This window comes from Pogona vitticeps, chromosome 5, assembly GCF_051106095.1.
Source record: "Pogona vitticeps strain Pit_001003342236 chromosome 5, PviZW2.1, whole genome shotgun sequence".
Taxonomy (NCBI): domain Eukaryota; kingdom Metazoa; phylum Chordata; class Lepidosauria; order Squamata; family Agamidae; genus Pogona; species Pogona vitticeps.
The window spans coordinates 12,093,937-12,121,552 of NC_135787.1; the positions used below are offsets into that span (position 1 = coordinate 12,093,937).

A 27,616-nucleotide genomic window follows, 5' to 3' on the forward strand; every position below is an offset into this window, starting at 1 on the left:
CAGTCAACTCTAGCTTGAGGGAATTATATATGTCAAAACAACAACAAATAGAAAGCACTAACAACTCATCGGCATTCATTGTGTCAGGTGGCAGCTTTATTCAGACTTTTTGAACAGCACGCTTAAACTGAGAAGGATGGGGAGAGCTATATGAACATTCTTGATTGGTTTTCCAACGTCTTGCGTTTACTTTCTGAACAGAGAAGAGATAGGTGTCCTCTTTGCTTAAATACACACATTCAGCAAACTTCTATTGGTGCTGATTTCACAAGGACAAGATAGGGTTACTTAGAATTCAAAGAGCATGGGCCCCTTGGAAATTAGCTCCTGTATGAGTATAGGGTGACACACTGCCTCTGTAATGCTTTGAAGCTTTTCTGTACTGAAAGAAAGGGGGGGGGGAAGTAGCAGTAATTTTGGTGATGCTTTTGAGAAGGGCAGAATCCAGTACTTAATAAGTGATACTTGTGCCATTTCTTTCTAAGTATGAACTCTTCTTTTTTTTAAATTTTATTTTCTTCTTCTCTTAAGAAAGACAAAGCTGCAGAGATTTTATTTCCCCTCAGGGATAGCTAAACTTAATTGCATTAGAATTTCCATGTCACTAAAATGCCCATTACTGTGGCGGGGAGGGGGGGGGAGAGAAAGAAAATGTATCCTGCATCGTTGCATCTAATGACTCTGCAGCAAAAAGAGCGCAAAGGGTGCTGTTTATATCTACTGCTCCATAGCACTTAGAGCACACTCTGGGCAGTTAGAAAATTTAATTATGCAGTCTATACATTGCCCCCCTCCCTCCAGTGAACTATTCACCGACCTCAGAATGATGGAAGACTGAGCGAACCTCAAACTGGCTCTACCTGGAATTGAACCTGGATCATGAGCAGAGTTTTGGCTGCAGTACTGCAATTTAACTGCTGTAGCAGGAGGCTCTTGTGCTCACTGTTCTTTCATGGAGTTGCTCTTCTTTGGACTCGGAATATACAGTAATTCCAAAACGCAACAGTATCTTGTTTCATATTCTGTCAAAGTAACACATACACTGTTTTATATATGGCCACCCTAAATTATAAAAAATTGTGGAGGTCATTAAAGGCTACCAGCTATATATTACCTCCAGTAGAACATGCACTATGCCTCTAAGTGTCCGTTGGGGGAAAACATAATTGGGAACATGCCGGTACAGTCATATCCTGTTTTGTAGGCTTCCAGAAGAGTTACTATTTTTCTATTACAATTCCCAGAATCCCCAGCTAGCATGGCTGCTCATTTAATCCCAGCACTGTTTTTATGCAATTATTTGTAAAAACTATGTAAAATCTGGAATAGTTAAAGAATTTTCACAAATGTTTTTGCTGTACTTTCCAATGTTTTATGTGCTGTCAAGTTGTTTCCAACTTATAGAGACCTACAGTAAATTGGGGGGGGGGGAGAGGTATGTGAGACCTTCAAGGGTTTTTTTTTAAATTGTTGCTACTTCCTCCCATGAGTTTCTGTGAACTGAGCCGGGATTTGAATCCAGGTCTCTTGAGTACTGGCTGGACCTTCTATCCACTACACCACACTGATCTCTCATACTGCATATTCACAATTGCTAGTGTAGCTATTGCCTGTGGTCTTCTTCTTGTTGTTGTTTAGTTGTTAAGTCATGTCCAACTCTTCATGACCCCATGGACCAGAGCACGCCAGGCCCTCCTGTCTTCCATTGCCTCCTGGGGTCAGGTCACATTCATGTGATCTTGTACAGCAATTTAAAAAGCACTGTATGGGTAAAGCATTAGGAGGAAACCTACTCTATGGGTGGAATCACTGTTTAAAATCCCCTTTCTTGCACCAGAGATGAGCAACACTTTTGGATGGGTCATAAATCCATTCTCTGGTTTGCCTTCCTAGAGGAAGTTGACACAAAACAGTACAAACGGAAGGGCTGGGAGAAAAGAGGGGCCACTCTCTGCCGGACAAATAGCTTCAGGTTCTCATGGAACTGGCAAGATGCAATTACTGTCCCTGGGCTTGATCCAGAAGAGCTTAACACAGCTACTGTTACAAGGAACCTGACAGATCTTTAATCAACATACTTGGCTAAGGTCGTGCCCTTGGCTTTGAGTCTGAGACTAAAGACTGAAGTCCTGATTCATACCTGAGATATTGCAAAATTTGGCAACCACCCGTTTTGCAAGGAAGGGCCAGCCCTATTGCTAGAGTTCAGTCAATCCCACAACAGACTACTCCACCAGCTTAGAAAAGTAATCCAAGTGGACTGCAGCTTCCAGAATCCCCCAGCAAGCATGACCAGGGACCATGTTAGCTGAGGATTCTGGGAACTGTTGTCCCAGATCCTTCTCCAAGGTCTGTCCAGAATCAGGAAAGGAAGCTTTGTAACTAAAAATTCCAGTCACTGTGAAAAACACAACATTTCATAGTTGAAGAGATGCCTGTAACCAACTGGAACCAGGTCAACACTGGTGGTTCCAGAAATGTGATGCATTAGGTCTGGTGCACACAAAGAGTTATAAATGCAAATACGTACACACAGAGGGGAAATGAAGACAAAAAAAAACCCCTCACACATCAACCATTTGGGCAGAATTCGACTGTGGATAAAGAATGGTATGGATAGGAAGTTGATGTTATTTCAATTAAAAGCCTTCTGGAACAGGAAGATTTTGACCAGGCGCCAAAATGTCAATGTCGGCACCAGACAAATCTCAGTTGGGAGATCATTCCATAGTCTGGGGGCAGCTGCCGAAAAGGGCCTTTGTCTACAAGCCCCTCCTTAAGGGACGGCTCTTTCAAAAGGGCCTCCTGGCTAGATCTTAACTGCCAGGTAGGCTCATATAGAAGGAGGCGGTCCTTCAGGTATACAGGGCCCAAGCCGTTTAGGGCTTTATATAAAACAAGCACTTTGAATTGGGCCCGGGCAGCAACTGGTAGCCAATGTAGCTTAAACAGAATCGGCTTGATGTGTTCTCTAGCGGCCCCACCACTCACCAGCCGCGCAGCTCAATTCTGGACCAGTTGCAGTTGCCGGACCGTCTTCAAAGGTAGCCCCACGTAGAGCACATTGCAGTAATCTATACGAGATGTTACCAGTGCATGTGTAACTATCATGAGACTCCGCTCGTCCAGGTAGGGCTGTAGCTGGTACAATTTCTGCAGCTGAAGGAAGGTGCCCCTGGCCACCGAGTCCACCTGGGCTTCCAGAGTTAGACTGGGGTCCAGGAGCACCCCCAGGCTGTGGACCCTGTCCCCTAAGGGGGAGTGTAACCCCATTCAGGGCAGGGAAATGGCCCTCCAACCTGTCCGGCGAAGCACCCACTAACAGCACTTCCGTCTCTATTAGATTGTCTTAAGGAAAGCTTGGAAAAGTTTTTTTTTAATTTGAACTTTCCATCCCAATTCAGTAAGCACAACCAAAGTCTATACTGTCTGAGGAATTTTGGGAACTGTAGTCCGAAGCCACAACCTTTCCGACAATAACCTTTGATGAAAACAAATGTATATTCCAGAGGGGAAGTGCTTTGAACCATAGTAATTTAAAAACCTTCTCTCTCTCTCTCTCTCTCTCTTTAAACCAACACACCCCTCTTCAGAAATCAACAGTTAATAGACGTGGGTTTAAGTCACAAGGAGTTGTTGAAGCAGCGGAAGTCCTAAGATTGATGTTCATGCTGAGGTCTGCCTCTGGAGGCTAAAGCAGAATTGATCTATTCTGTGCTGGTCACCATGCCACATTTAATGAGCCCTGGGTACTGCTATTTGAATACCTATTCATCATCCTACAAACAAATGACCTTGGAGTAGAACAAATGTATGTCCAAACCACTTCTACCACATTTTTAACAACAACAACAACAACAACAGAAGCAGATAACAATGTGCACATAAAAGTTAAAGAACTGACAGAAAGGGAATATATCAAAAGACTGCAGAAAACTCAAAATCAAAATTAAGTAGTGGAAATTCAATCAAAGCCATAAACATATGGGGAGTTCCAGTAATTAGATAGCTAGCTGGAATAATAGATTGCGCTCAAAACTGATTAGAAGAATTGGATGAGAAAACATGGAAACTACTGAACATGCATAATGCACTACCTCCAAAAAGCGATGTAGGCAGATTACATTTACCGCGAAAAACCGGAGCCCAGGGATTACTGCAAATACAGCAGGTAGTAAAGGAGGGGGAAAGAAGCCTAAATGATTATATCAGTACAAGCAGAGAAAAATTACTTAAGGCAGTGAAAATGGAGAATATTTTGAAAACAACAGATACAAAGGTTCAATGTAAGAAATAACAATTTGATAATAAATTAAACAGCTGAAAAAATAAACCACTACATGGAAAACACCTGAGAAATATTGATGGAAAGCATGATCATAATTCAACATGGGCATGGCTAAAAGTGGGGGCCCTTAAGAAAGAAACTCTCTAAATCAACCTGATGAAAGCTAAGGTCAAAGGAATCAGTGCTAACAGCAAATGTCGACTTTGGCAAGAAAACGATGAAATTCTGTCACACCTCATCTACAAATGTCCAAAGATTGCTCAAACAGATTACAAAGTGAGACATCATAGAGTGGCAAAATTTGTGCACTGGTCATTATGCAAAAAAATATAACTTGCCAGTCTCCAAAAAGCCATGGAAACATCAGGCAGAGGAGGTGTCAGAAAATGAGGAAGTCAAGATCTTGTGAGATTTCCAGACCCAAATGGACAGACGCCTTGAACGTAATACACCAGACACAGTTAATAGAATGAAGAAATGTCTGGATCACTGCCATTGCCATTCCGGGGGATGCAACAGTTGAAAATAAATTATTGGCAAAAATAACAAAATATAGAGACCTCGCAATTGAAACATCTCGCCTCTGGAAGAAACACACTTCAGTGGTCCCCGTAGTCATTGGGGCTTTGGGAACAATATCAAGAAATTTCACACAGTATAAGCAGTTGCAGGTCTCAGAAATCACACCATCCGAGCTACAAAAAACAGCAACATTAGGAACATCCTACATACTGCACTGATATTTAACAGACACTTAGGTTTTTGGTTAAAACTTGAATGTGATAAAACACCAGTCAATGTTTTTATAGTTTTGATTGACTGCGCCTGGTGAACAACAACAACAACAACAACCACCACCCTCAGAAATGAGATCTGAACCTACAGGCTTGCTATCTTCCAACTGAATAATTATAAAACGAAACTGCCCAATTTGCCAAATGGAGATCTAGCACAGTTATGTTAGAACAAAGAGGCAGGTTTTTTTTTTCCTCTCTTAAGGAAGCACTGCTTCTAAGAGAGAAATCAGCATCTGGTGAGTTTCTTTTCATCATCTGGGAACAAGAATATCTTCCTCTCTTTGCTGCTGCTTCTGCTGCACACATGCTCTTTTCATGCAAACACAGCCATTTTATATCTGTGAGGATTCTCAGTCGTCCAGGTGATGTTATCTGGAAGTTGAGTCATGGCAACTGGATTTCTTTCCTATTAGGTTGAAACATTTCACTGCTCATCCAAGTAGCTACTTCAGTCTGAAACTCCTGATCTATCCTCCACTCTGGTTTCACTTCCCCCTGATCTGAATAGGTTCGTTAGATGGACAAAGGGGTGAGGGCTAATCCTACTTCTGCAGTCCTTCTCCACCCATTGCTAGGGGTCGTTAACAGTAGCTAACAGTGGTCTTTCTGTTGTGTGGTCCTGACTCCTGATCTTTCTGAGGATGGATGAAAGGGCATCATGATAAACAGAAGACAGATTATATCTAAGGCCTCCATGGAAACAGCATTGGTTGCCCTGCTGGATGACTTACTTAGGGAGGTCAACAGGGGCAAAATGTCCTTGCTCGTCCTCCTTGATATCTCAGCCGCCTTTGATACCATTGACCACGGTATCCTCCTGGGGAGGCTCTCTGAGTTGGGGGTTGGTGGCCTTGCTTTCGCTTGGCTCCGGTCCTTCTTTGAGGGCCATCCTCAGAGAGTGCAGCTTGGAGAGAATGTATTAGCCCCTTCGCCCCTCAGTTGCGGGGTTCTGCAGGGTTCAATCATCTCCCCAATGCTATTTAACATCTATATGAGGCTGTTGGGTAGGTCATCCGGGAATGTGGAGCTTTGTGTCACCAATATGCTAATGACACCCAGCTCTACATCTCCTTTTTTCCATCTGCAGTGGATGCCGATCCATCCCTTGGGTGCTGTCCCATCACCTCCTGGCAAATAGAAGGGGAAGGTATGGAGGCAGTGACAGATTTTACTTTCATGGGCTCCATGAAAGCTAAAATAACCAAACAAAGGGTACTGTACTACAGTGGCAACATAAAAAGACAAGCTGTCTGGAAAAGGCAGCAATGCAAGAAAAAGTGAAAAGCAGTAGGAAAAGAGGAAGACTGCACATGAGATGGATTGACAAAATAAAGAAACCCACAGTCTTTTGTTAGTGTTGCAGTCAAAGTAGGACCAGAAGCAGAAAGACTGGGATTCAGATTTTGGGAATAAAATGTGATACTTTTGCCTGCTTTGGGGATGATAAATAGAGAAACACGATTGCTACACACTTCATACTTCTACTGTTCTCAACAGAAACTGCAGAGCTAAATGCAGTGGAGATTAATAGTTTTGAGTCAGTCTCTCTCTCTCTCTCACACACACACACACACACACTCACTCACACACAAACACATACACAAACACATCCTCACTCCCTCCATTTTGTACATACGTGTAAACAAGCTTGATGAAGTTGCATGTTCCTTCCCTTAACTGGAGCTTTCCCTTCTTGCATCAGTTCCCTTTCTTCAGTTTTGAGTCTCTAACTCTCTCTCTCTCTCTCTCTCTCTCTCTCTCACACACACACACACACACACACACACACACACACAAACTCCATTTTGTACATACATGTAAACAAGCTTGATGAAGTTGCACGTTCCTTCCCTCAACTGGAGCTTTCCCTCCTTCCATCATTTCCCTTTTTTCAGTTTTGAGTCACACACACATACACTCTCTCTCTCCCACACACAAACAAACAAACATCCTTGCTCCCTCCATTTTGTACATACATGTAAACAAGCTTGATGAGGTTGCACATTCCTTCCCTCAACTGGAGCCTTTCTCTCCACCTCCTGCTTGCAGGCACCTCCCTGTGGAAGCAATCATTCACAAGCCCTGGATTGATTGACTGCCTGGGGCCCCTTCTACAGCTGTAACCAATCAAGCAGGCTTATCTCTGATCTCTTAAAGAAGGAGTGCAGAACCAAGGAAAGTAGCAGGAAGAGGTGGCTGATGATGGTGCAGTTTGAGGTTCGGCTGTGGGGGTGGGGTGAGATGGGGTGGTAGCAGGGGGTGGGTAGCACTCTGCTTGCGTGCCAAGAGAGACATCTCCGTGTGCCATAGGTTCACCATCACTGACCTAGCCTATCTTCCCTTTTTTATTTTCCTTTTCTCTCCTTTTCCCTCTTCTTACTCCTCCCCCTTTCTTTTTTCCTTTCCCATCTTGGATTAATATGGATTTTATCTTAGTCTATTTTTTATATTACAGCATGTGTAAACTGCCCAGAGTACACACATTCTAGATGGGCGGTATATAAATCTAATAAATAAAAAAAATTAAAAATAAAAATAAATTATCCTCAGACCAGCCTTGCAAGACAGGTTAGCCTGAGGGTTTACAAACAGCCTAAGAGCATCTATTTCATGGCCTAGCTGGCATAACTAAGGCCCTTCTGGCTGATGATGAGCTTTCACTATGACGAGCAAGAGAAACACGTGTAAGTTGGATGTTGGACATTTTTTTCATGGTAGGATAAGGTACACATTCATAAGAATTACATTCGGGCCTGCCTGTTTTGCTGTGGTCCCTCCCCATGTCCTCAGCCTCATCCAGGATGGTTAGACTGGAACTCCTGAGAGCCTTCCTGAGGGGAAACTATTCCAAAAATGGTTCTCTGTCATCGTACAACATGACACCTACACACCATATTTTCAGCTGTAGCCACTCATGTATATGCAGCATTCTTCTTATTGCTCGTTCTTTAAAATGAGGATGATGCTTTCCCAGGAGCCTGGTTTTCTACATTGAGGTCACTGTGTGAAAATTGAGACCAGTGAAGGTTAGGCTTACCTATTTAAAAATACATGTCGTGGGGGGTAGGAAAGCTTTAAGCAACTACCGTGCATTCCATAACACCCACATCTCTGCAGGTGTAATACTGAGGGAAGTATTATTATTGTGACCTAGACAAAACGATGGATGTAAGAATCCTGACCTACAAGCAGAAAGCAGCACACGAAAACAAGGGGGCCACTTGAACTTCACCTCGGTTGCTTAGGTCTCTGGCAGCAGAGACAAAGGTTAGGGGTTCGATTCCCTGCTGTGCCTCCTTGAGAGGGGCTAGACTCAATGGTCCATAGGGTCCCTTCCAGCTCTGCAGTTTGAAGGTTATTGTTATTACTAGAATAGGAAATCTAATGTCAGCATGATGGTCGTAAAGACCACCATGTATTATGGGAATCCATAAAGCCAGGGCACCACCAAGTTCTTTCTTCACTGCTGTCAACCGTTGCAAGAGAGGAAGCCGCAAGGGTCTAGTCACTGTTTGCTTCCCCCAGCATTTGTTTTGCATCCTTACCCTCCAAAATGTACTGTATTTTCCATGTATAAGACGCCCCCATGTATAAGACACCCTCCACTGTTCTAATCCAAAATTAAGATATCTAAGTGGGGCTTAGCAAGTGTAGGGGGAAAGAGATCAAAGCGCTGCAGGATCGCTTTGATCCCTGCTTTCCCCTCCACTTGTTTTTGTTCTCTCCTCAGCTTACTTCCATGTATAAGATGGCCCTCAATTTTTAGTCTAAAGATTTTAGACAAAAGTATAGTCTTATACACAGAAAAATACGGTATTTATTTTTAAAGTATATATTTTTAACCCAAAATGTCTAGGCAACAGAGGTTTACCAGACCTAAAGTCACTTAGAACAGCTCAGTAGTAAACAGAGATGGGCACCCACTGCCTGTTTGGTGGCTTGTGGCCATCTGGCCAATGGTTGAACCGGTGTTCTGCAGTTCGGCTCTCTACCCCCTCTTGGCAGGTGCCCACTTAAGAGGCATGCCTGGACGAAGTGTGCCAGAGAAGCCAGGGGGCGGCTTCTGAGTGGGTGCCTGCTGAAAGGGCTCAGCTGTTCGGCCCCTGGCTGAACTGACAGCCTGTGACCAGGTCTAATAGCCAATAAAATCAATCAGTCAATCCACACACAAACCTATTTAAAAAACAACAACCCAATTGCTTCCTGCAGCCAATAGAGAATGAAAGGCGTCTTTCTGGATAACTGCTTCATAGCTCAGTCGTTTAGGTATCTGGCTGTGGAGACAAAGGTTGGGAATTTGATTCCTTCATTGATGCCTTACAGAGAGTGGCTGGACTCAATGACCCATAGGGTCCTTTCCAGCTCTGCAGTTCTAAAATGCTTATTATATTTCCCTATAAAGTAATTAATTCTAAGATATATGTGGTGGGTGGATGTGTGGGGCATATATAGTTGCCCAAGGTCTAGTCATTGACATGTGTGGACCCTAGAACACTGAACGTGTCCTGTCCTGATTTAGTGGTTCTAACAGTGGTGAGCAAACAGATGTTCCAGATGTTGTTAAACTGCCGTTCCATAATCCTGGAGTATGGGCTGTTCTGGCCGAGGCTGATAATAAATGCTGCTAGATATCTGAATGTACTTCCCCCTGGACTTAAAGCACTGGATCATGGGTCGAAACACTTGAATTCAAATCCACAATCCAACGATCCATTGTGCTCACCTTCGTTCGGTTACTGTCTCTTAATCTCGCCTACAGTTGTTGTGAAGTGGGGGGGAAAATAAGGTGAAAAGAGCCATATACGATGGCTTGAACTCTTTAGAGGAAAAGAAGGAAATGACAAATACAATTGTTTCTCCAACAGAGGTGGAATCTTGCCTGGGAATGGCCATGATGGCACCGGATTAGAATGGACAAATGAAAAAGACTTCTATTCTCTTTATGACCCGGCAGGTTGCACTGTGTGAAACATTTCCTTAAAAGAAGAGAGGAACAATGTCTCTGAAAACATTCATTCCTCCTTCAGTTTACACAACCTGTCAGCTGGTCAGAGCTATGGACACAAGCAAGACATAATGGCCAGCTGAGATATGGTGACTCCCCCTCTTTTTACTTTTTCATTCCCCGAAATACTATAGGTTCTCGTTACAGGGAGAAAAAAAACCCCATCCTTATGTCTGACATGAAAGTCAGCTTCTCCAGCCCACAGGACGTCTGTGTTCCCAAATCCTGCCGTCTCACCCTCTCTGCAAACATGCCGAGAAGCTGCTCTCACCAGTTTTCATCTGCCCATTTCCATACCTACCTAGGAGAGCAGCGATCTGAGATAAATTACACGGAGCTGGTGAAATAAAGCCATCGTCTGCAGTGGGATGAAAGAACAGAAGCCCTATTGTCTTTTTGCAATAAAAGCCAGTCCGTGAAAGACGATACAACAAGGCGATTCAGCCATGCCTGCAAATATTGGCTACAGATGGAGTTACCTTTCCGGGTTTTGTGGTTTTGAATCTTAAGATTTATTTATTTATTTATTTATTTATTTATTTATTTATTTATTTATTTATTTATTTATTTATTTATTTATTTATTTATTTATTTATACCGTAAGTTTATTTTGGACAGGAACAACGTTAAAACACGACAGCTCGTGTATCCTGTCGCCTAAACGTAGACTGGAAGGGATGCTGCAGAAGTGGCCGCTTTGCTCGGCCGCGTTGCTCTGTCTTGTCGCATGCCTGCTTCTGAACCGGCGGTGAGATGGGTTGCACAGCAACCGAGAATCTGCTGGAACGGGAAGATTAACTTGTGTGATTTCCGTTCCCTTCAGTATTCAGGCAACAGCTGTGCACATGCACAGGAACAGCAGAGTTGGCCACTCGTGACTGATAGAAGAATGAGAGCAACGTGGTGGAGCCCTAAGTACTGGCCTTTTTTTTTCAGTAGGAGGAATGGTCCGGTCTGACACAAGTCACCAGACCCTCTCATGTCCCCTGAGCATAGCTGCAATCATTATAGTAGCAAGGAAGAGGTTATTATGAGCCGTCTTTGCTGTAAGTCAAAGGATCTGGGGCCATTTTGAAACCAAACAGGCAATTAAGACCCATTAGCTTTACAAAAAGGCCCGCTCCAGGTAGAAGTTCAAATTGCAAACTGATTTGATGGGCTTTCTCGGAGCTTTGAAAAAGACTCTCGGGATGAACACCTGAACTTCAAAGGTAAAGGTAAAGGTTCCCCTTGACAATTTGTCCAGTCGTTTCCAACTCTAGAGGGCGGTGCTCATCTCCATTTCCAACCCATAGAGCCAGCGTTTTGTCCGAAGACAATCTTCTGTGGTCACGTGGCCAGCGCAACTAGACACAGAACACCGTTACCTTCCCCCCATGGTGGTACCTATTTATCTACTCGCATTTTTTGCATTTTGCATGCTTTTGAAACGCTAGGTTGGTGGGAGCTGGGACAAGCAACAGGAGCTCACTCCGTCATGTGGATTCGATCTTATGACTGCTGGTCTTCTGACCTTGCAGCACAGAGGCTTTTGCGGTTTAATCCGCAGCGCCACCACATCCCTCATCAAAAAGCACCATCATATCATAGGAGTCAAGAACTACCCAGCATTCAGAGTCCGGTCCTTCTCCGTACTGCTTTTCTTGTTTATCATAGGCTTCACAGGGATTATTTGTCTAGTAAGGAGAAACTAGACAGCTGGCACTGGTGCCCCTATATGTTTTTCCCCAATTGATAATCCCAGAAAGGCATGAAGATTTGGATTAACCCTAGATGATACACTTAATGTGCCTTAGAAGCAGTGCTCCTTTAAGTGGTAAAAGACATCTGTTTTGTCAGAGCACATCACCCCTGTATCTTGCATTCTAGCGTGCTTTGTTTTGTCATTGGTCACTGGAAGGTAAGCATTGATGCACCAATGTGATTGTCTTGGTGCCCGTGTATCTGAGAAAATCACACTGTGGAATTAAAAATGAGATAATTGCAAAGAATGTCCCTTTCCTTTAACATTCAGTTTGACTCCTAGATGATATCCTACAATGCCTAGTTTAGTTTGGCTTCTGAATGCATATATTTCATATCCCTTTCCTACTGCCTGGAGAGTTCAATGAGCTAGGCAACAATTTCCCATTATGCCTCCCAGAAGAGCCAGCCTATGTAGCCTTGGACAAGCTGCACAGTCCCAGGGCACCATGATTCCTACATCAATCTTCTGTCCTCTCTCCTCACTCTCATCCTCCCTCAGCATCCTGGGAGGCCAGCGGGAGGGAACCAATGCCCTCTGGATGGTTTTTTTAATGACATTTCCCAAAATTTGCCACTGATGGCCATGCTGACTGGGGTTTATGGGGTGTGTAGTTCAACATAACTGGAGGGCACCAAACTGGAAAGGGCTGCTGGAGGACATTTTGTTACCCCTTAGTTTGCCCTGTGTCCTTACGTCTCAGGAGTGTTGTGAAAGCACAAAAATCCATCTAATGTGTGCGTAGTGTCTGTACTCTTGCCGTCAGCATCATTGACTGCAGGAGAATCAGCAGAGTTGTGTGACCTTCCGGTTGCTAAAAAGCAGCATCGGGATTAAAGCAAAAATCAGATGCTTTTGTCCACGATGAAACTCACGCTGCAAATCCTTCTCTCTCCTCTTCACAAAGAAACAAACAAAGAGTTGCCAGGTATGTTTATAATTATATTTGCATGCTGGCATTTGGTTTAACGAGTTCTGGACATCCCTTAATTTCAAAGCTGTTTATATTATGCGAGAGAAACTGGTTGCTATATTAAAGGCAGTTGGCAATTCGAGAGACAAACCAGTCCATCTTAAAAAATGACTGATGGCATAGTTTACGTTTGGCTGCAGTAGATCATCATCATCATCATCATCATCTTAGAACTGCAAAGCTGGGAGAGACCTTCTGGATCACTGAGTCCTGCCCCTCTCAAGGAGACACAGTACGGAATCAAACTCCCAACCATTGGTTCTGCAGCCCAATAACTAAACCACTGAGCTATCCAGCAGATGTAAATCTTTAACCCAGGACTTCCCAAATGTTTTTGTACCACTCCCTTTTTTAGTTTCAAGAAACTCTTAAACATCCCCACCTCTCCTTTACCATCATCTAATACATAATCTAATCTAGCCCGTACCAATATATATAACAGGTAATTTGCTTAAGCTGATTTTATACATGCATATGTATATGTATATGTATATGTATATGTATATGTATATGTATATGTATATGTATATGTTATACGTATACATATAAATGAAAATATCACAGTCTCAGGTACCCCTTTGAGAATTTCATCACACATCCAAGGGGTGTGTGGTCCATAGTAGGAAACCAATACTTTAACAGTTATAGATTAAAAATGGCTGGAGTCATTTTTATAAAAAGAAAATTAAAATACTGAAGAAAATACATATAAAAGGAACGGGAAATAGTAACAAGTACTATGTGAGAATTAATAGAGCAAAATCTTAACAGTTAGATGAAGACAATAAGGATCTACATGATGCCTAAAAGAAAGGGGTGAAAATAGAAAAATTGGTCATGTGCCACCAAGGTAAAGCAAAACTAGAAGGTGTCAGGTGAACTTTTCTAAGGAGAACATTCTAGAAGGAGTGTGCACCCAATGAGAATGTCCACTGTGTGGGAGCATCGCTTCCTTGCCTCAGAAACTGGAAACACTCACAGGGAGACGACGCCTAACCATCGCAGAGGCTGACTACACTGGCTGTTGAGCCCACTGTCTGGGGTGCCGCTTGGCCAGGCTTGTGACGCTCTTAAAGACAACAATCAGATGACATCTTTGCTAGAGGGCACCAACCGTCCTTCAGAGCATCCTACCTGCATTTTTCTGGCTTCTGGGGTTCTCCTAACTTGGTGAAGGAGAGCAACTTCGTGAGACTTCACAGCTGGTGCCCCAAGACCTGCCAACTCTACTAATGTGAGTCCATCCGAGCCCTAACTGGAGGTCCCTCAGGTTACCTCATGGGCCTCCCCTCCAAGCACTGACCAATCCTGGCTCTCTTTAGCCTCCAAAATCAAATGAAATGTGTGTGTTCCAGATGGTGTGGTAGTTGATTATACTTTATAAAACAACCCTTGATACAAGAAATTTTGAGAAAGCTACGTCAGGACAGGGTAGCTTAAAACACAGAAGCAATTGAGTAGGCGCTGTATGCAATTTCAGTCTCCACGACCCATAAGAAAACACGGCGTACAAGCTCCATGGCACATTTCAAGTATAACGTGCAGTTTTCCTCCAAGTACCCTGCAAAACTCATCCAAGATGCCCTTCCTATGATCAATTCCTTTCCACCAACTAAATTTTGTTGACAAATTGGCCTTTGGCTCTGTTCCACTGTGGAATTTTACTGCATTTTAAAATTAATTGTCCTGGGAACTTTTCCAAGAAGTCATCTATATTCCTGAGCAGAAGTACTCCAGGCCAATACAAAGACAGGGAGAGGAGGGAGAGGCAAAGGATGATGGCAGGCTGGTTCATCTGATCTGTGTTTGTACCACTTTATGTCCTAAACTGGCAAGCTAGGTCATACGAAATGGGACAAAGATACGCAGCACCTTTACAGACCAAATGCCGTTAATGAACCTGTATTCACAGAGGCAAGGCATGAGCACAACATGAAATGTCAGAGGAAAATATAATAGTAACGGGAAAAAGCCACCAATAACAATAGTAATGGGGCACCTCCAGATGGGGGAAGTTAGAATGGTCTGGTTTGTGCTTAAAAGGTTCTCATCTTTAGTGCAATCTATTTTGTCTCTCACTTGAGCAATGCTTCCATGGAGACTGATAGACGTTTTCTCTCCCATGAGGGTCCAAACAGGTCTTTGTCCCCCTTTTGATTAAGGATGCTCCCCTTCCTGTGCCCTTCCCCACCTTTTCCCACAACTGCCATTCAGTGTGATGCAGCGATTTTCCTTTCTTTGTTAAATAAAGTGACATAGCGAAACAGCAATGCATCTATCTAACATCTAATATCACCAATGTATCTCATTTATCTCAAGTAGCACTGAATCAATAGGAAAATAGTTTTTAAAAATTAAAAAGCAGAGTAAATGAAAAGAGAAGAGGGGGTTTCTATGTCGTCAGTGCCAATACAGTGGACCCTTGACTTACAGACGGCTCCACTTACAGACTTTTTGAGTTACAGACTTCTCTGGCTGCAAAACTTAGGTTCGACTTGCAGCCGGAGAATCGACCTACAGACTGGAAAAAAAGCCAAAATGGAACAAAAACGGAACAAAAACAGCCGTTTACGGATTAATTGGTTTTCAGTGCATTGTAGGTCAATGGAGCCTCGACCTACAGACTTTTCGACCTGCAGCCACCGTTCCAATACGGATTAATTCCGTAAGTCGAGGGTCCACTGTATGGCAGAAGGTTGTCAGCTCAGATAACACCATCCACAGTTCTATTTTGGTGCCAACTGTCTGCATAGGCTACAGAATGGGACAACGAGGAACGCTCTGAATCGTGTCAAAAGAACTGTAGCACTAGAGTTGTTCCAAAAAGGAGCAGGACAGCTCTAAAAAGGATGGATCATTCTAAGTCAAAACATGTGTGGACATTGTAATTTGATTTGAACCAAACAGCACCAAAAACAGCCCAAATAGTGAGTTATATGCTCATCTGAACATAGGTAAAAGGTAAAGGTTCCCCTTGACAATTTGTTTTTGTCCAGTTGTGTTCGACTCTAGGGGGCGGTGCTCATCCCCGTTTCCAAGCCATAGAGCCAGAGTTTGTCCCAAGACAATCTTCTGTGGTCACATGGCCAGTGCGACTTAGACATGGAACGCTGTTACCTTCCCACCGAGGTGGTCCGTATTTATCTACTTGCATTTGCATGCTTTCGAACCGCTACGTAATAGTAATAGAAAAAGTAACCCCTCCGCCCTTACAGAAGTGCCTACTTATAAAAATACACTTTTAAGATCACAACTCTAGAGGTCAAATCAAGGAAAAGGGAAATTCTGTTATTACTGTATAACATTTCCCCTCCAGCCATACAGATCTTTGAAAGAATTATTAGACTTGCAACTTAGGCCTATGATAACACAAAACAAAAGCAAACCAACATATTGAATATGGCGTGAGGCAAGCTTATGCTCAGACCATTAGGCATCTTTTATCACTTCAGGGAGCCCCGCTTCTAACAACATGGTCACTGTGTTTTCTAGCTGGGACCTAAAACCATGAACTACGAGTATCTTTTGAGATACAACAAAAGCAGCTGTACAAAGCAGTGGCAGAATAAAAGGAAAAGACAAGCAAAATGGATCTTGCTTGGAAGGGAAATGGTTATTTTGCCTTGGTTCAGCAAGGAAGAGATAGAGCAATGGGTTGCCAGATGTTCTCGGATTTCAATTCGCATAAATCCTGGCCAGCATAGCTAGTGGTGAAGGCTTCTGGGAGTTTTAGTCCAAGAAAATCTGGGCACATCCATGGAAGTTATGGTTAGGCAGTGATTTGAACTACAATCTAACACATGGCTGGTTTCCTGCTCTACTGCCCTCTATCGCAGGTGGCAGAATGTGAGGAAGAAAAGGGGTGGGATCAGAAGGTTGCCAGGAAGCCCAGAGATTAGCAGGGGTAAGAATGGCAGGCATCTAGCTAGAAACGTCATCGTTTAGCATGGCATTCAGTCCTCTGCCTACACTTTTCCCACCGTACAAGGGAGCAAGCTGGATATAAAATATGAGGGGCCTAAGAAATATCTGTTTTATTGCTACCACCAAATAGATATTTCATTACTTGAAATATCTATTTTATTGCCACTGTTTTGTAAAATGCATGTAATGCTATCTATATTTACTGCACATGTTCTTAAAAGGTCCTCACTGTATTTTCCCCTGATGGAAAATGTTACAGGAAACCTTTATGATGCTCCCTTTTCCTGGGTGCAAACCATTCTTGCGGAGTTCCGCCTAAAAGGACTATCAAACCCATCCATTCTGGAACAGAAAATATGAAGGTCGGTGAAAGTCAAAGAGAAGAGTGTCAAGACGAGAAGAGAAGGAAGCAAGCACCAACTATGGTTTCTCATCGACTTAATTGGCATTAATGAGGCAGGATCCATTGGGAGGGACATTTCGATTTTTGCTGGGGAAAACTACTGTGCCTTTCTCAACTGAGTGATAGGCAGAAATGAAGCATATAGAATCAGTCTTCGCATTAGGAAAAGCATGATCGAGTAACGCCTAACAAGATTGGCTGTCACGTTTTCCATCCTGACGGGGCTCTTCTGCCCTTGACTGAGCCAAAGACATAAGATCTCAGCAACGTGGCTTTTGGAAGGCTTTTAGACTTGCTCCGTAAAGTCTTCAGTGCTCACGAGTATCAAAAATCCCTTCCATCTGCATGAAAACCTGCAGCGTTTTACTACCTCTCTTTCTGCTTCAGAAGGCTCTCGCCATTCTCAGTTTTCCATTCTTCTTTAGGATACAAAAAATGGATCAGTCCTCCCAGAAAAGAACCTTCCCAAAATAAAAAGCGTAGGTGGGCACACAGGGACCAAACGGAGAAAGAAAAAGAGAAACGGAAAAGCCATGCTTATTTTAATTCAATGTTCTACTGATATTGATTTTAATCTGTTGGTTTTGTAGTGATTATTTTATTTTATTGTCTCCTCTGTCTTGTCTCTATATTTTGTTTTGTGGTCTTTTGTAAACCGCCAAGAGTGGCCTGGGTTGCCAGATGGGCAGTATAGAAATTACACAAATAAACAAACAAATAATACCAGGGTTGTTTTGTTTTATTTCCTTTCCTGCTAAGGAAACAGTTTTTTTTTTATTTCAGGGAGAGAGGGACCCTGGCCTGAAAGTGAGAACACAGTTCTTAAAACCTGGAGCATCATCCACAGGTTGTCATATGCCGTTGTGTGGTGGTTTTTTTTTGGGGGGGGGGGATGTTGTTGAAAAAAAGATTTTTGACATTTGAAGCCAGGTTAAAGATTTTCCTACATTCCCCTCAAGTGTGATTCGTTTTCTTTTAATAATAAAAGCTTCTGCTATAATGTCAACAGCTGGCTGGATAGCTCAGTGGTTTAGGTCTCAGATGTTGGGAGTTCGATTCTCCCATGAGGCCTCTTGGGTGGCCTTGGTCAACCAGCCCAGTCCCAGGATGTCCCCAAGAGAAGGGAAGGATAAATCACTTCTGAGTATTCTCTATCTGGAAAACCCTGGAAAGGATCGCTATGCGTCAGAATTTACTTTATGGCACATGATGATGATGATTTCAGCATTTAACAGAGATTTTCTGCTGTGTGAACTCTTAACATCCAGTAAGTGATGTACTGCTGCAACGGGAGCTTTCTTACACCTTGACTCAGTTTTGCGCCTGTAGGTTCTCTCGTGTCTGATAAAATTTCAGCTTTAGCAGAAGCAAAACATTTCTATGATTTCTCTCCTGTATGAATCCTCCAAGGTGTACTGAGGACCCCCGTTTGTCATAAAAGCTTTTGCTACATCCCAAGTATTTGATAGGCTCAAGTTCTGGGCGGTCAACAGAATTAAATTTAACAGAGATAAGTGTCAAGTTCTACACCCATGGGGTGGCATGGGGCCATCAATGCCAAGTTACAAGATGGAAAATACTTGTTTCAGTAATACTGGGAAACAGAAGGAAATGTAGTAGACCACAAGCTGAATATGAGCCAACAGTGTGATGTGGCTGCAAAAAAGGCAAATGCTGTTTTAGGATGCATTAACAGAAGGTGACATTAGCAAATCCAGAATCTTATTTTGTCTACTTGCTGCATTTTTACATATGCAGATGAATTGCACTTGAAACCAGCTCTGCTTAGGAAGTATGCGATTATTGTGGTGCTTTCATTTTTCCCCATAATCCAGCAGTCTGACATTCTTTTTATGTAGTAATTGATTTTATATCATTTCTCATTTTGCGGTTCCATTCCATGATCTACCATAAATGCCTGAGACTATGGATAGTATTGAACCCTAGAGATAACATACAAGGAGGCGGAATGAAGGCCACGAGGAGGAGAAACAACGGCCACAAGACCCACCCCCTTGCATATAGGGTTTCAGTTGACCGTAGATAACTGAAACTATGAATACCAGTTGTGTGTATATGGTCAGCCTACTGCATTTAATAATTTCTTTCAAAGCTTTTGAAAAGTAATTTAAAATGTTACTCTATCTTTTCTCAAAAGGAGTACCATTTATCAAGCTAAAGTATTTTAAAAATTGTAATATCTTGTCCGCAGAGAGAGAGGTTTCTCATTCTCCCTCTTTCATGATATGATCAAGCACTACATTATGGCACTACATTGAGGATTATTTATTTAGAGTATTTTTACCCCACCTTTCTCCTGAGAAAGGACTCGAGGGAGTTTACATCATTACAAGGCAACCGTCGAAACTAAAAAAACACTAAGTATACAAATACTAAAAAGGATCCACACGAATGCCACACTGGGGGGGAAAAAGGGAGTAAACAAAAGCAACACTACAATATATTCAATGCCATAAAGTCCATTAAAAAAAAAACAACCCACTCAGGCAGCCGGTCACTGAAAACGTCACAGACAAAAGAACAGCAGTGCATAACTCATCTATGGAGTTTGGGATTCATGATATCTAAAGCACAAGAAGGTTTAATTTATCAACCTATCCGTCACGTCCACCTACTGGCAACCATGCCAGTATGGCCAACAGCTTTCAGAATTTCCCCGGGCATAATGATATATAGACTCAGGGACTGTGAGAGTTAGTCTCCAAATAGTAACTGACCAGTCCCACCCTGTTCCCCATTTTGTCAGGGCTGAGCTTCCATTGATGGATTCTTTCTTACCCATTCGATGGATAAGATCCCAGCCACTGGATCCTATACTTCCGTGCACTATCCTCACCTCATTCAGAAAGAAAAGAGAAAACAGAAATGGAGGTCATTGGCATACTAATGGCACACCTGGATCTTGGGATTCAAATCACTGCCTAACCATAACTTCCATGGATGTGCCCCTAAGCGAAGGAGCTCCCAGTCATCTCTAAACAGGGGATCACCGGGCTTATCCTGTCAATCAGTGAATGCTGCACTATTCGTACTGATTCAAAGACAATAACAAATATCCTGTCCACTCAGTGAATTGGGGGGGGGGGTAGTTTCACAGCAACAGGATAGATACAGCGATGTTCTTCATCCTCAATAAAATATAAATAAAAATACTCCAGGATTTGGGAAAGGGAAAGGGCTTTTATTCAATTACGTTTGAACCAAAACTATATACAACAGTTAAGATCACAGCATCTCATTAATAAAACGGGCAATTCAGAAATAACGTATGTTTTTCCTGAATTCTACCCACTCCACCAAGCAGAAGAAAGAAATATATGATCCTTCCTGGACGGTCTCTGGCGTTGCAAACACCTGGATTGTTGCATTCAAGAAAACCCTACAAGTGCACACTACACCTGGCTGGCTGGTTAGCTCAGTGGTTTATGTATCTGGCTGTGGAGCCAGAAACTGGGAGTTCAATTCCCCACTGTGTCTCTGGGGAAAAAAGTCAGCCTGGGTGACCTTGGGCAAGCTGCACAGTCCCAGGGCATTCCCAGAAGAAAGGAATGGTAAACCGCTTCTATCTATTCTCTGCCTTAGAAAAAGCCCTGGAAAGTATCACTAGCGTGCACAGCACATCACAAAGGCAAACAATAAGATTGTGAAAGGAGAGGACAGGGAACAAAAGCCACAAAAAGATGAGGTTCACCCACGCCAGTGCACTGGGATTATAAAGGAATACGTAGTCAAGGAATCAGATTTTCCTTCCTTCCTTCCGAATTGCTGTGGCTTAATCCTGCAGGGTGCCAAGAACTGAAAATTCTCCTAACATCTTCAGTAGTTGCAACTGGCTAACCTCACAATCAGAATCTCTCTCTTTTTAAGTCTCTCTCTCCCCCCCCCACAACACCCACTCCCCATCCTATCTTATTGTCAATTATTTCACTGACACGCCAATTCTATACCCCCTTACCTGGGAATAAACCCCAAGGGGATTTACTTTAGAACAGACCCATAAGTCTTTGCCCTGTGAAATTTATTCACTCTTCCATTCAGAAGCAAATCAAAAGTAGTACTCTGGATCAGTGCCAGGGAATGAAAAAAAAAATGAAGACATCTCATACAAGAACAAGCTGCGGCTGATAAATAATTTAAGCACTTGGATTTCAAATGCTTATTACATTTAAAAAAAAAAAAACAATCCCTTAATCAGTGGGAGCCCTTTGCCCCTTGGTTTGGAGCACCAAAGACTTTTAATACTGACTATTGGTTCCCTTGCACTATTCTCTCTCTTTCTCTCTCACACACTTGCACCTGGATTTTTGTGTGTGCGTGTGCGCGTAGACACAGAGAAACACAAGAGAGAGAAACTGCAGATTTTCAGAATTGGTCTCCCCTATGGTAGAGTATGTAGTGGGCACATTCAAGAAATATCAAAGTGGGTGTTCACAACGTCAGCTACTGCCGATGATTGCCTACCTTTGGACCCTTCTTTTGTTCAAACAGCCAAGGTGCTTATATGATGGGTTCCCTTCCATCCTGGGATCATGCCCATTTATGAATGACCCTTTCAACTGACATTAAGAGACGCAGATGACACAAAAGGCAAGTGCGGTCATTGATAACCAGATCTGTCAATCCATTGCGTTTCCCCAAAATACAATGACATTTGAACAAAATCAGATGTTTTAAACCACTGAATCTAGCAGCAATTTTGTGCTGAGTATCTTCAGTTATAAGAGGAAAATTGGAAATGAGAAACGAGATCAAAATAAAATTTGGAAGGGGGGGGGAAAAGGCCCTGTATTATAAACTAATCCCCAGGGAGAAGAGAGACGGCAGTCCGGAGGACTAAATCCAGTTAGTCCTAGCTAAAGGAGATTCATTGAATTAATGGCAATTGCATAAGTGTTGACTTACTAAGTTCTCATTGATTGAATGGGTCTACTCTAGTTGGGAATGGAATTTAACTTAAAGATTTTTTTAAAAAAAAAAGACACAAGGGAAATTGCCTGCTATGGAGGAGAAGGGAACAACTTACCCCAGATGAGAGTAAACAGATGGGCCTTGGGAATGAGGAAGAGGGCATAGACAGCCCCGATGTGAAGCAGGGCCATCAAGATGACATTCCTCCAAACAATCTCTTGATTCCTTCCAACTTTCCCCTCTCCTCCTCCTGCTGTTGATCCTAAAGTGTTCTCTTCTTTTCCATGGCAAGTCATGGTTGCCTCTCCATTCACTACCCCGTTGGCTTCTTGCTTCGCCATGGCTGAAGAGGATGCTCAGCCCACGGTGGACGATCCAAGACTGGATGCCTTGTTGGGAGAGGCGATGACTTGCCGCTGGGTTTGAGGGGTGTTTCTTTCAATCTCTCTCCCCCCCCCACACCTCCTCCCTGCGCTCCCTCCCCTTCTTCTCCTGTCCCTTCTTCTGATCTTCCCCCCCTTCTTGGGTCCTGCCTAGGGACGCAAGCCTAGCTGTGCAGCATCTGTTGCTGGCCTCTCATCCATGCTGGTGCTGGTGCTGTGTCAGAGAGCTGAACTCCGCATAGCAACAGAGAATGAAAAAAAGAGGAGGGGGCAGAGAGAGAGAGAGAGAAAGAGAGAGAGAGAGAGAGAGAGAAACCGGGAGAAAAGACCTGCATAGCTACAGCCAATCAGAATCATATGCGGTGCTCTTAAAGGGGGAGGAAGAGAGGGAGGAAGGGAGAGAAAGGAAGAAAGAGAGAGAAGATGCATTTCCGTGCACTAATGCCACATATTGGCCGGTTGGAATTCATATATTTTCTCCATCTAACAAAGAAACACTGGATAGACGCATGTTCAAAGGCAGCTGATACCCAGGTTTGAGACAAGGCTTCTAGGTAACTGTGGATCCCTTTATGAATGGCCGGTACGTCACATCTTCGTGCTACATCTATTAGCCTGGCAGAGTCATCTTCCTTTTACCACCCTGCACTTGCAAGGAGTCGTGCTATTGTTAAGATGAGAGGACTGAGAACAGACAAGGCCGGCCCTACCATAAGGCAGAGTGAAGCTGTGTCTTTGTACAACAATGCTGGGGAGTCATAGCAAACCGTTAGAGGAGACAGAGGTGTCTTGCGAGGTTTGTCTTCCAATAGACTCCTGCCTTCAGGCGTGGTGGGTGAAACCGTCCCGCCATCCTTGTTAGAGAGTGTCCTGCCATTTCTGGTGCCATCGGTACACACAACGGGAGAAACATTATCTTGTCCTTTAGCTCAGGCAGCAAAATATCTTGGGCTTGTCCTAGATTTAAGTTTTGGCACACTTTTTTTTAAAAAAAAAGATGTAACAGATTCCAATTTAATACAGAAAATATTGAATTATATATATGATGAGAACGCGTAACATGCAAGTGTAAATACACAAAGCTGTTGGACAAAGGAGCAGGCAGCTGTGTGGGATATGGAGGATAATGGTGGACGTGTATGGCCAGGTGTGAATTGAGGGTAAATCTAAGGATACTGAAATGCCAATCATCCACAGTGCACAGCACCTTGATAGCAGATTCTGTAGGCATGGTCACATTCTCCAATCCAGAGCTTTGGAATTCTGCTTGAATTATCAAAATAATTTTTGATTTCTCATTTGTCTATATAGATCAACATAAGACAAATTATGTAAGTCAGCATCCTGCGTCCTCATTTCTGACTTATGGTGACCCTTGACATTGTTTTCTAGGTATAAAGTACTCAGATGTTGCCTGCTATTCCCTTCTTCTGGGGTTGCTTTAAAATGATGCAGCTTTACCAGGGCTACACAGGCTGGCCCTTCTTCCAATATGCATAGGGGGGAAATCAAACTCCCATCCTCTGGCCCCACAGCCAGATATGCAACTCACTGTGGCTGTGACAGATAGTGAAGTTCTAAGTAGACCAGAAAGTACCTCCTAAACGTCTTACCCTCCCAAATGCTAGGCTGTTTCAAGCTCAGTGTTGTTTATCAAGATAGTGGTTTTGCTATCAGTGGCCATATTTATATATCCAAGCTTCTCCCTCACTATGGGGCTATAGTCTAATTGGACGTGAGTTCAGGAAAGACAACATCTATTTCTCTCTTTCTAATGCTCCCTACTGCTTGCACAGAATTTTTAGTTGCAGTTTTGGCCTCATTTCTTTCAAGCCTTCTGCCACATTAGAGCCGTACTTTCAAAAGGGGGAAGATAGGGAGGGAGACAGGCTCCTTTTGTTCTATATTCCGCTGCACAGTTTCTAAGTACCTAGTTCACAAGTATCAAAACGATGACCCAGATTCGCAGATAAAATAGTTCACTGGAACTGGCTTAGAGAGGTTGTTTCCCACGGGAAAGGGCTCGGAGAAGTTACTTTTTGTACCCCAACTCCCAAACCATTGCAGGATATTCTATGCCACAAACCATTTCGGGAATGTGTGTCATCACAAGTTTGTCTGTTTTTCTCCTTGGCTTTTTTTTTTGGGAGGGGAATAATTTAAGCTACCTGTATTTTTGTTCAGTGTTGGAGGCCTTAGGTCTGGAGCCCTGATCAGCCAAGATATTTGCTGAGTGACTTAAGCCCATTAGATCTAGACAGAGCTTAGAACTTTTGGCCTATAACTCTCTGATCTTCCCACTGGTGGATCAGGATATTATGGTAGTTGTCATTTTTTAAAGGAACTCTTCCAAGCTCTGGGGCTTGTTCAACTTTTTGGAATAGTTTTGGTCGCCTTCTGTGTTACAGCCTTTCAGAGATTTGACTAATGTGTACCCGTCAAGTTCCACACCAGCGATCCAGACTAAACATAGACACAGGTCCTTCAACCTTTCCTCATAAGGCTTGACTCCAGCAACCCTGACAATCTTGGTGGCCCTCCTCTGAAACATTCCAATCTGTCCATCTCCCCCCTCCTCCCCCAGTTCTTCTTACGATTCCTCTCCTACCAGAGACTGGATGTCACAGCTCTTAACAAAGACATTTTCTCTTATCTGCATGCAAATCAGGTCTCCAAGATTCTTCAACCAGTACATTCTTATTTTACTTGTTTTTCATTTTCCTTTCGTTTGCCTGCAATGATCAGCTGCAACAATCTGTAATTTTTCCTTCATGATATGTAACAAAGGACTTACAGTGGTGCCTCACATTACGATGTTAATTCGTTCCAGCGAAATCGCTGTAGAATGAAAACATCGCAAAGCGAAATTAAAAAGCCCATAGAAACTCATTAAAATGCATTCCGATGGGCTTAAAACTCACCGTCCAGCGAAGATCCTCCATAGGGCGGCCATTTTCGCTGCCTGTCTTGCGAGGAATCCGTCCCTAAACACAGCAGGGAGCCATTTTATTTACCCGGCGGCCATTCTGATACCACCAATCAGCTACTGGAAAATCGTCGTTTTGCGAAGAATCGGTTCCCGAAGCAGGGAACCGATCATCGCAAAGCGAAATTCCCCCATAGGAAACATCATTTTGCGATTGCAAAAGCGATTGCAAAAAGTTCATCATAATGCAATTTTGTCATTAAACGAAGCGATCGTAATGCGAGGCACTACTGTATAATCATCATCATCACAGAACTGCAGAGCTGGAAGGGACCCTACGGATAATCAAGTCCAGCCCGTCAAGAAGGCACAGTGGGGGATCGAACTCCCAACCATACCTAAACAACTAAGCTATTCAGAAGTTCTCTAGCAGCAATAATTTATAATGCTTGCAAAAGATTAAAAGATCAAGTGTCACAAAACAGCTAATACATTCCTGGATCACTTGGGATGGGGAAGATTATTTCATCTTTGAAGATTTTAATTTCATTTTCATCATCTATTTTGGAAATACACCATGTTTAATAAATGTTTTTAGAACATGAGGCCCAGGTTTATGAAGCAAAGTGGCATGGATCTCAAGTCAGCTGTTAGAAGGTCACAGAAGTTTCACCTTGAAGGTCAAAACTCAGTACTGGCTTTGCATAGTCAGGAAAGATATGATTTTAATCAGATCTAAAACAGAAAGCAGAAGGCCCTGAATACCTATCTTAATTACTGTACTTAGGTGTTCTGCCTCCTCACCTCCAAAAGACTGCCAAGTGTATTGTAGTGCGTAGTGGTTATAGCCTTCAATTAAAGCAGGACTCGGGAGATCTAAGTAAAAATCCTCGTTGTTCCAGGAAATTCAATGGGTGACCTTGTTTGTGTCAGTCACTCTTTCACCCTGACCTACCTCACAGGTTTTATTATAAGGATAAAGTGGGGAAGAGTAGAGCCAAGTAGGCAGCTTTGAGCTCATTGGAAGAAAGATAGGATTTAAGCTGTAAATTTTGCCCACTGATTAACATGGGGCAAGGAAAGTGGCTTTTACAGAGCTTCAGTGAAGCACAACGGCAGAGGGAGTGGGCTGCAACCCAGAAAACCCCTGACTAAAAAGCTAACTTTTACCACAGAGCTGAAAGGTTTACTTGACATAAGTATATACATAAGTGGTCGTAACTGACCAGATAGGTGGGATATTAAGTAAGTAAGTAAGTAAGTAAGTAAGTAAGTAAGTAAGTAAGTAAGTAAGTAAGTAAGTAAGTAAGTAAGTAAGTAAATAAATAATAAATAAATAAATAAATAAATAAATAAATAAATAATATTCTTTCATAGGGGGAAACACACACTCTCAGCCACTGCAACACAGAGAAAATACACTGGCTCATCTTCCAAGGCCACTGTAACGACTATTCCAGGCATTTCTGACCTGATGCCATCCAGATGCATTGGACTTCAATGCTGATCACTGACAGCTTCAGTTGGGATCTAGTTCTGGACATTAGAGAGAATACTCAGAGATATAAGCATCCAAGTGTCCAGCAAATGAGTTCCATTTTTCATACTTCCCAGTTCCAGAGTTTGTGAAGAAACCGAGGAACTGGGGAATATGAAATATGGCATTCAACTGTTGGTCACTTTGGTGCTTCTGCTGTGAGTACCTGGGAAAGTGGTTGAACAGCGTGTAAAAGGACAATTCACACCTGCAACCTAGCTCCTCTTATTGAAAATGTCAAAGGACTGAGAGAGAAACTGGCACATCCATACTTATCTTTTATTAGAGGACATACCGAAGCAACTCCAAACAAATCTAATATTTTAACTGTGACTCTTGACTTGAAGGGAGCCAGTCTACTTCCTTCCCAGATAGTTATGCAGATTTCAGTCATGGGAATGAAAACCTGGTAGGAAGATGCTTTGTCTTGATGGAACATGAAAGGGATTAAGAAAGGGAATTAGGAAAACTGGTTAGTTAGCCTGGCCTATCTCTCAGGAGAAAGTGCTTTGATCATCTAGAAGGGGCTTAGTCTGACTCTAAGGAGAACTGTGTCCTTTTGCCATCCTACATAGCAGTGCTGGGAGAATGCGCTCTGTGTATGTCACAGAACTACACTATTTCTCCACTAAGGTGTATTAGATAGATTAGATTTTATTATGTTCTCATATGTTCCTCTTGAATGCCTTTACATCTGTCTCTAACAT

At 42.9% G+C, this 27,616-nt stretch overlaps 1 protein-coding gene across 1 annotated transcript in view; it reads right to left on the reverse strand.

The window, feature by feature from the left end:
- SCD5 (stearoyl-CoA desaturase 5) overlaps window positions 1-26,628 on the reverse strand; it is a 49,852-nt gene extending 23,224 nt beyond the window's left edge. Inside the window, exon 1 of the mRNA XM_020801736.3 lies at window positions 22,179-26,628. Within this exon, the coding sequence (XP_020657395.2) occupies window positions 22,179-22,404 (226 nt within the window). The 5' untranslated portion in view covers window positions 22,405-26,628. The remainder of the gene's footprint in view (window positions 1-22,178) is intronic.
- Window positions 26,629-27,616: the final 988 nt, after the last annotated feature.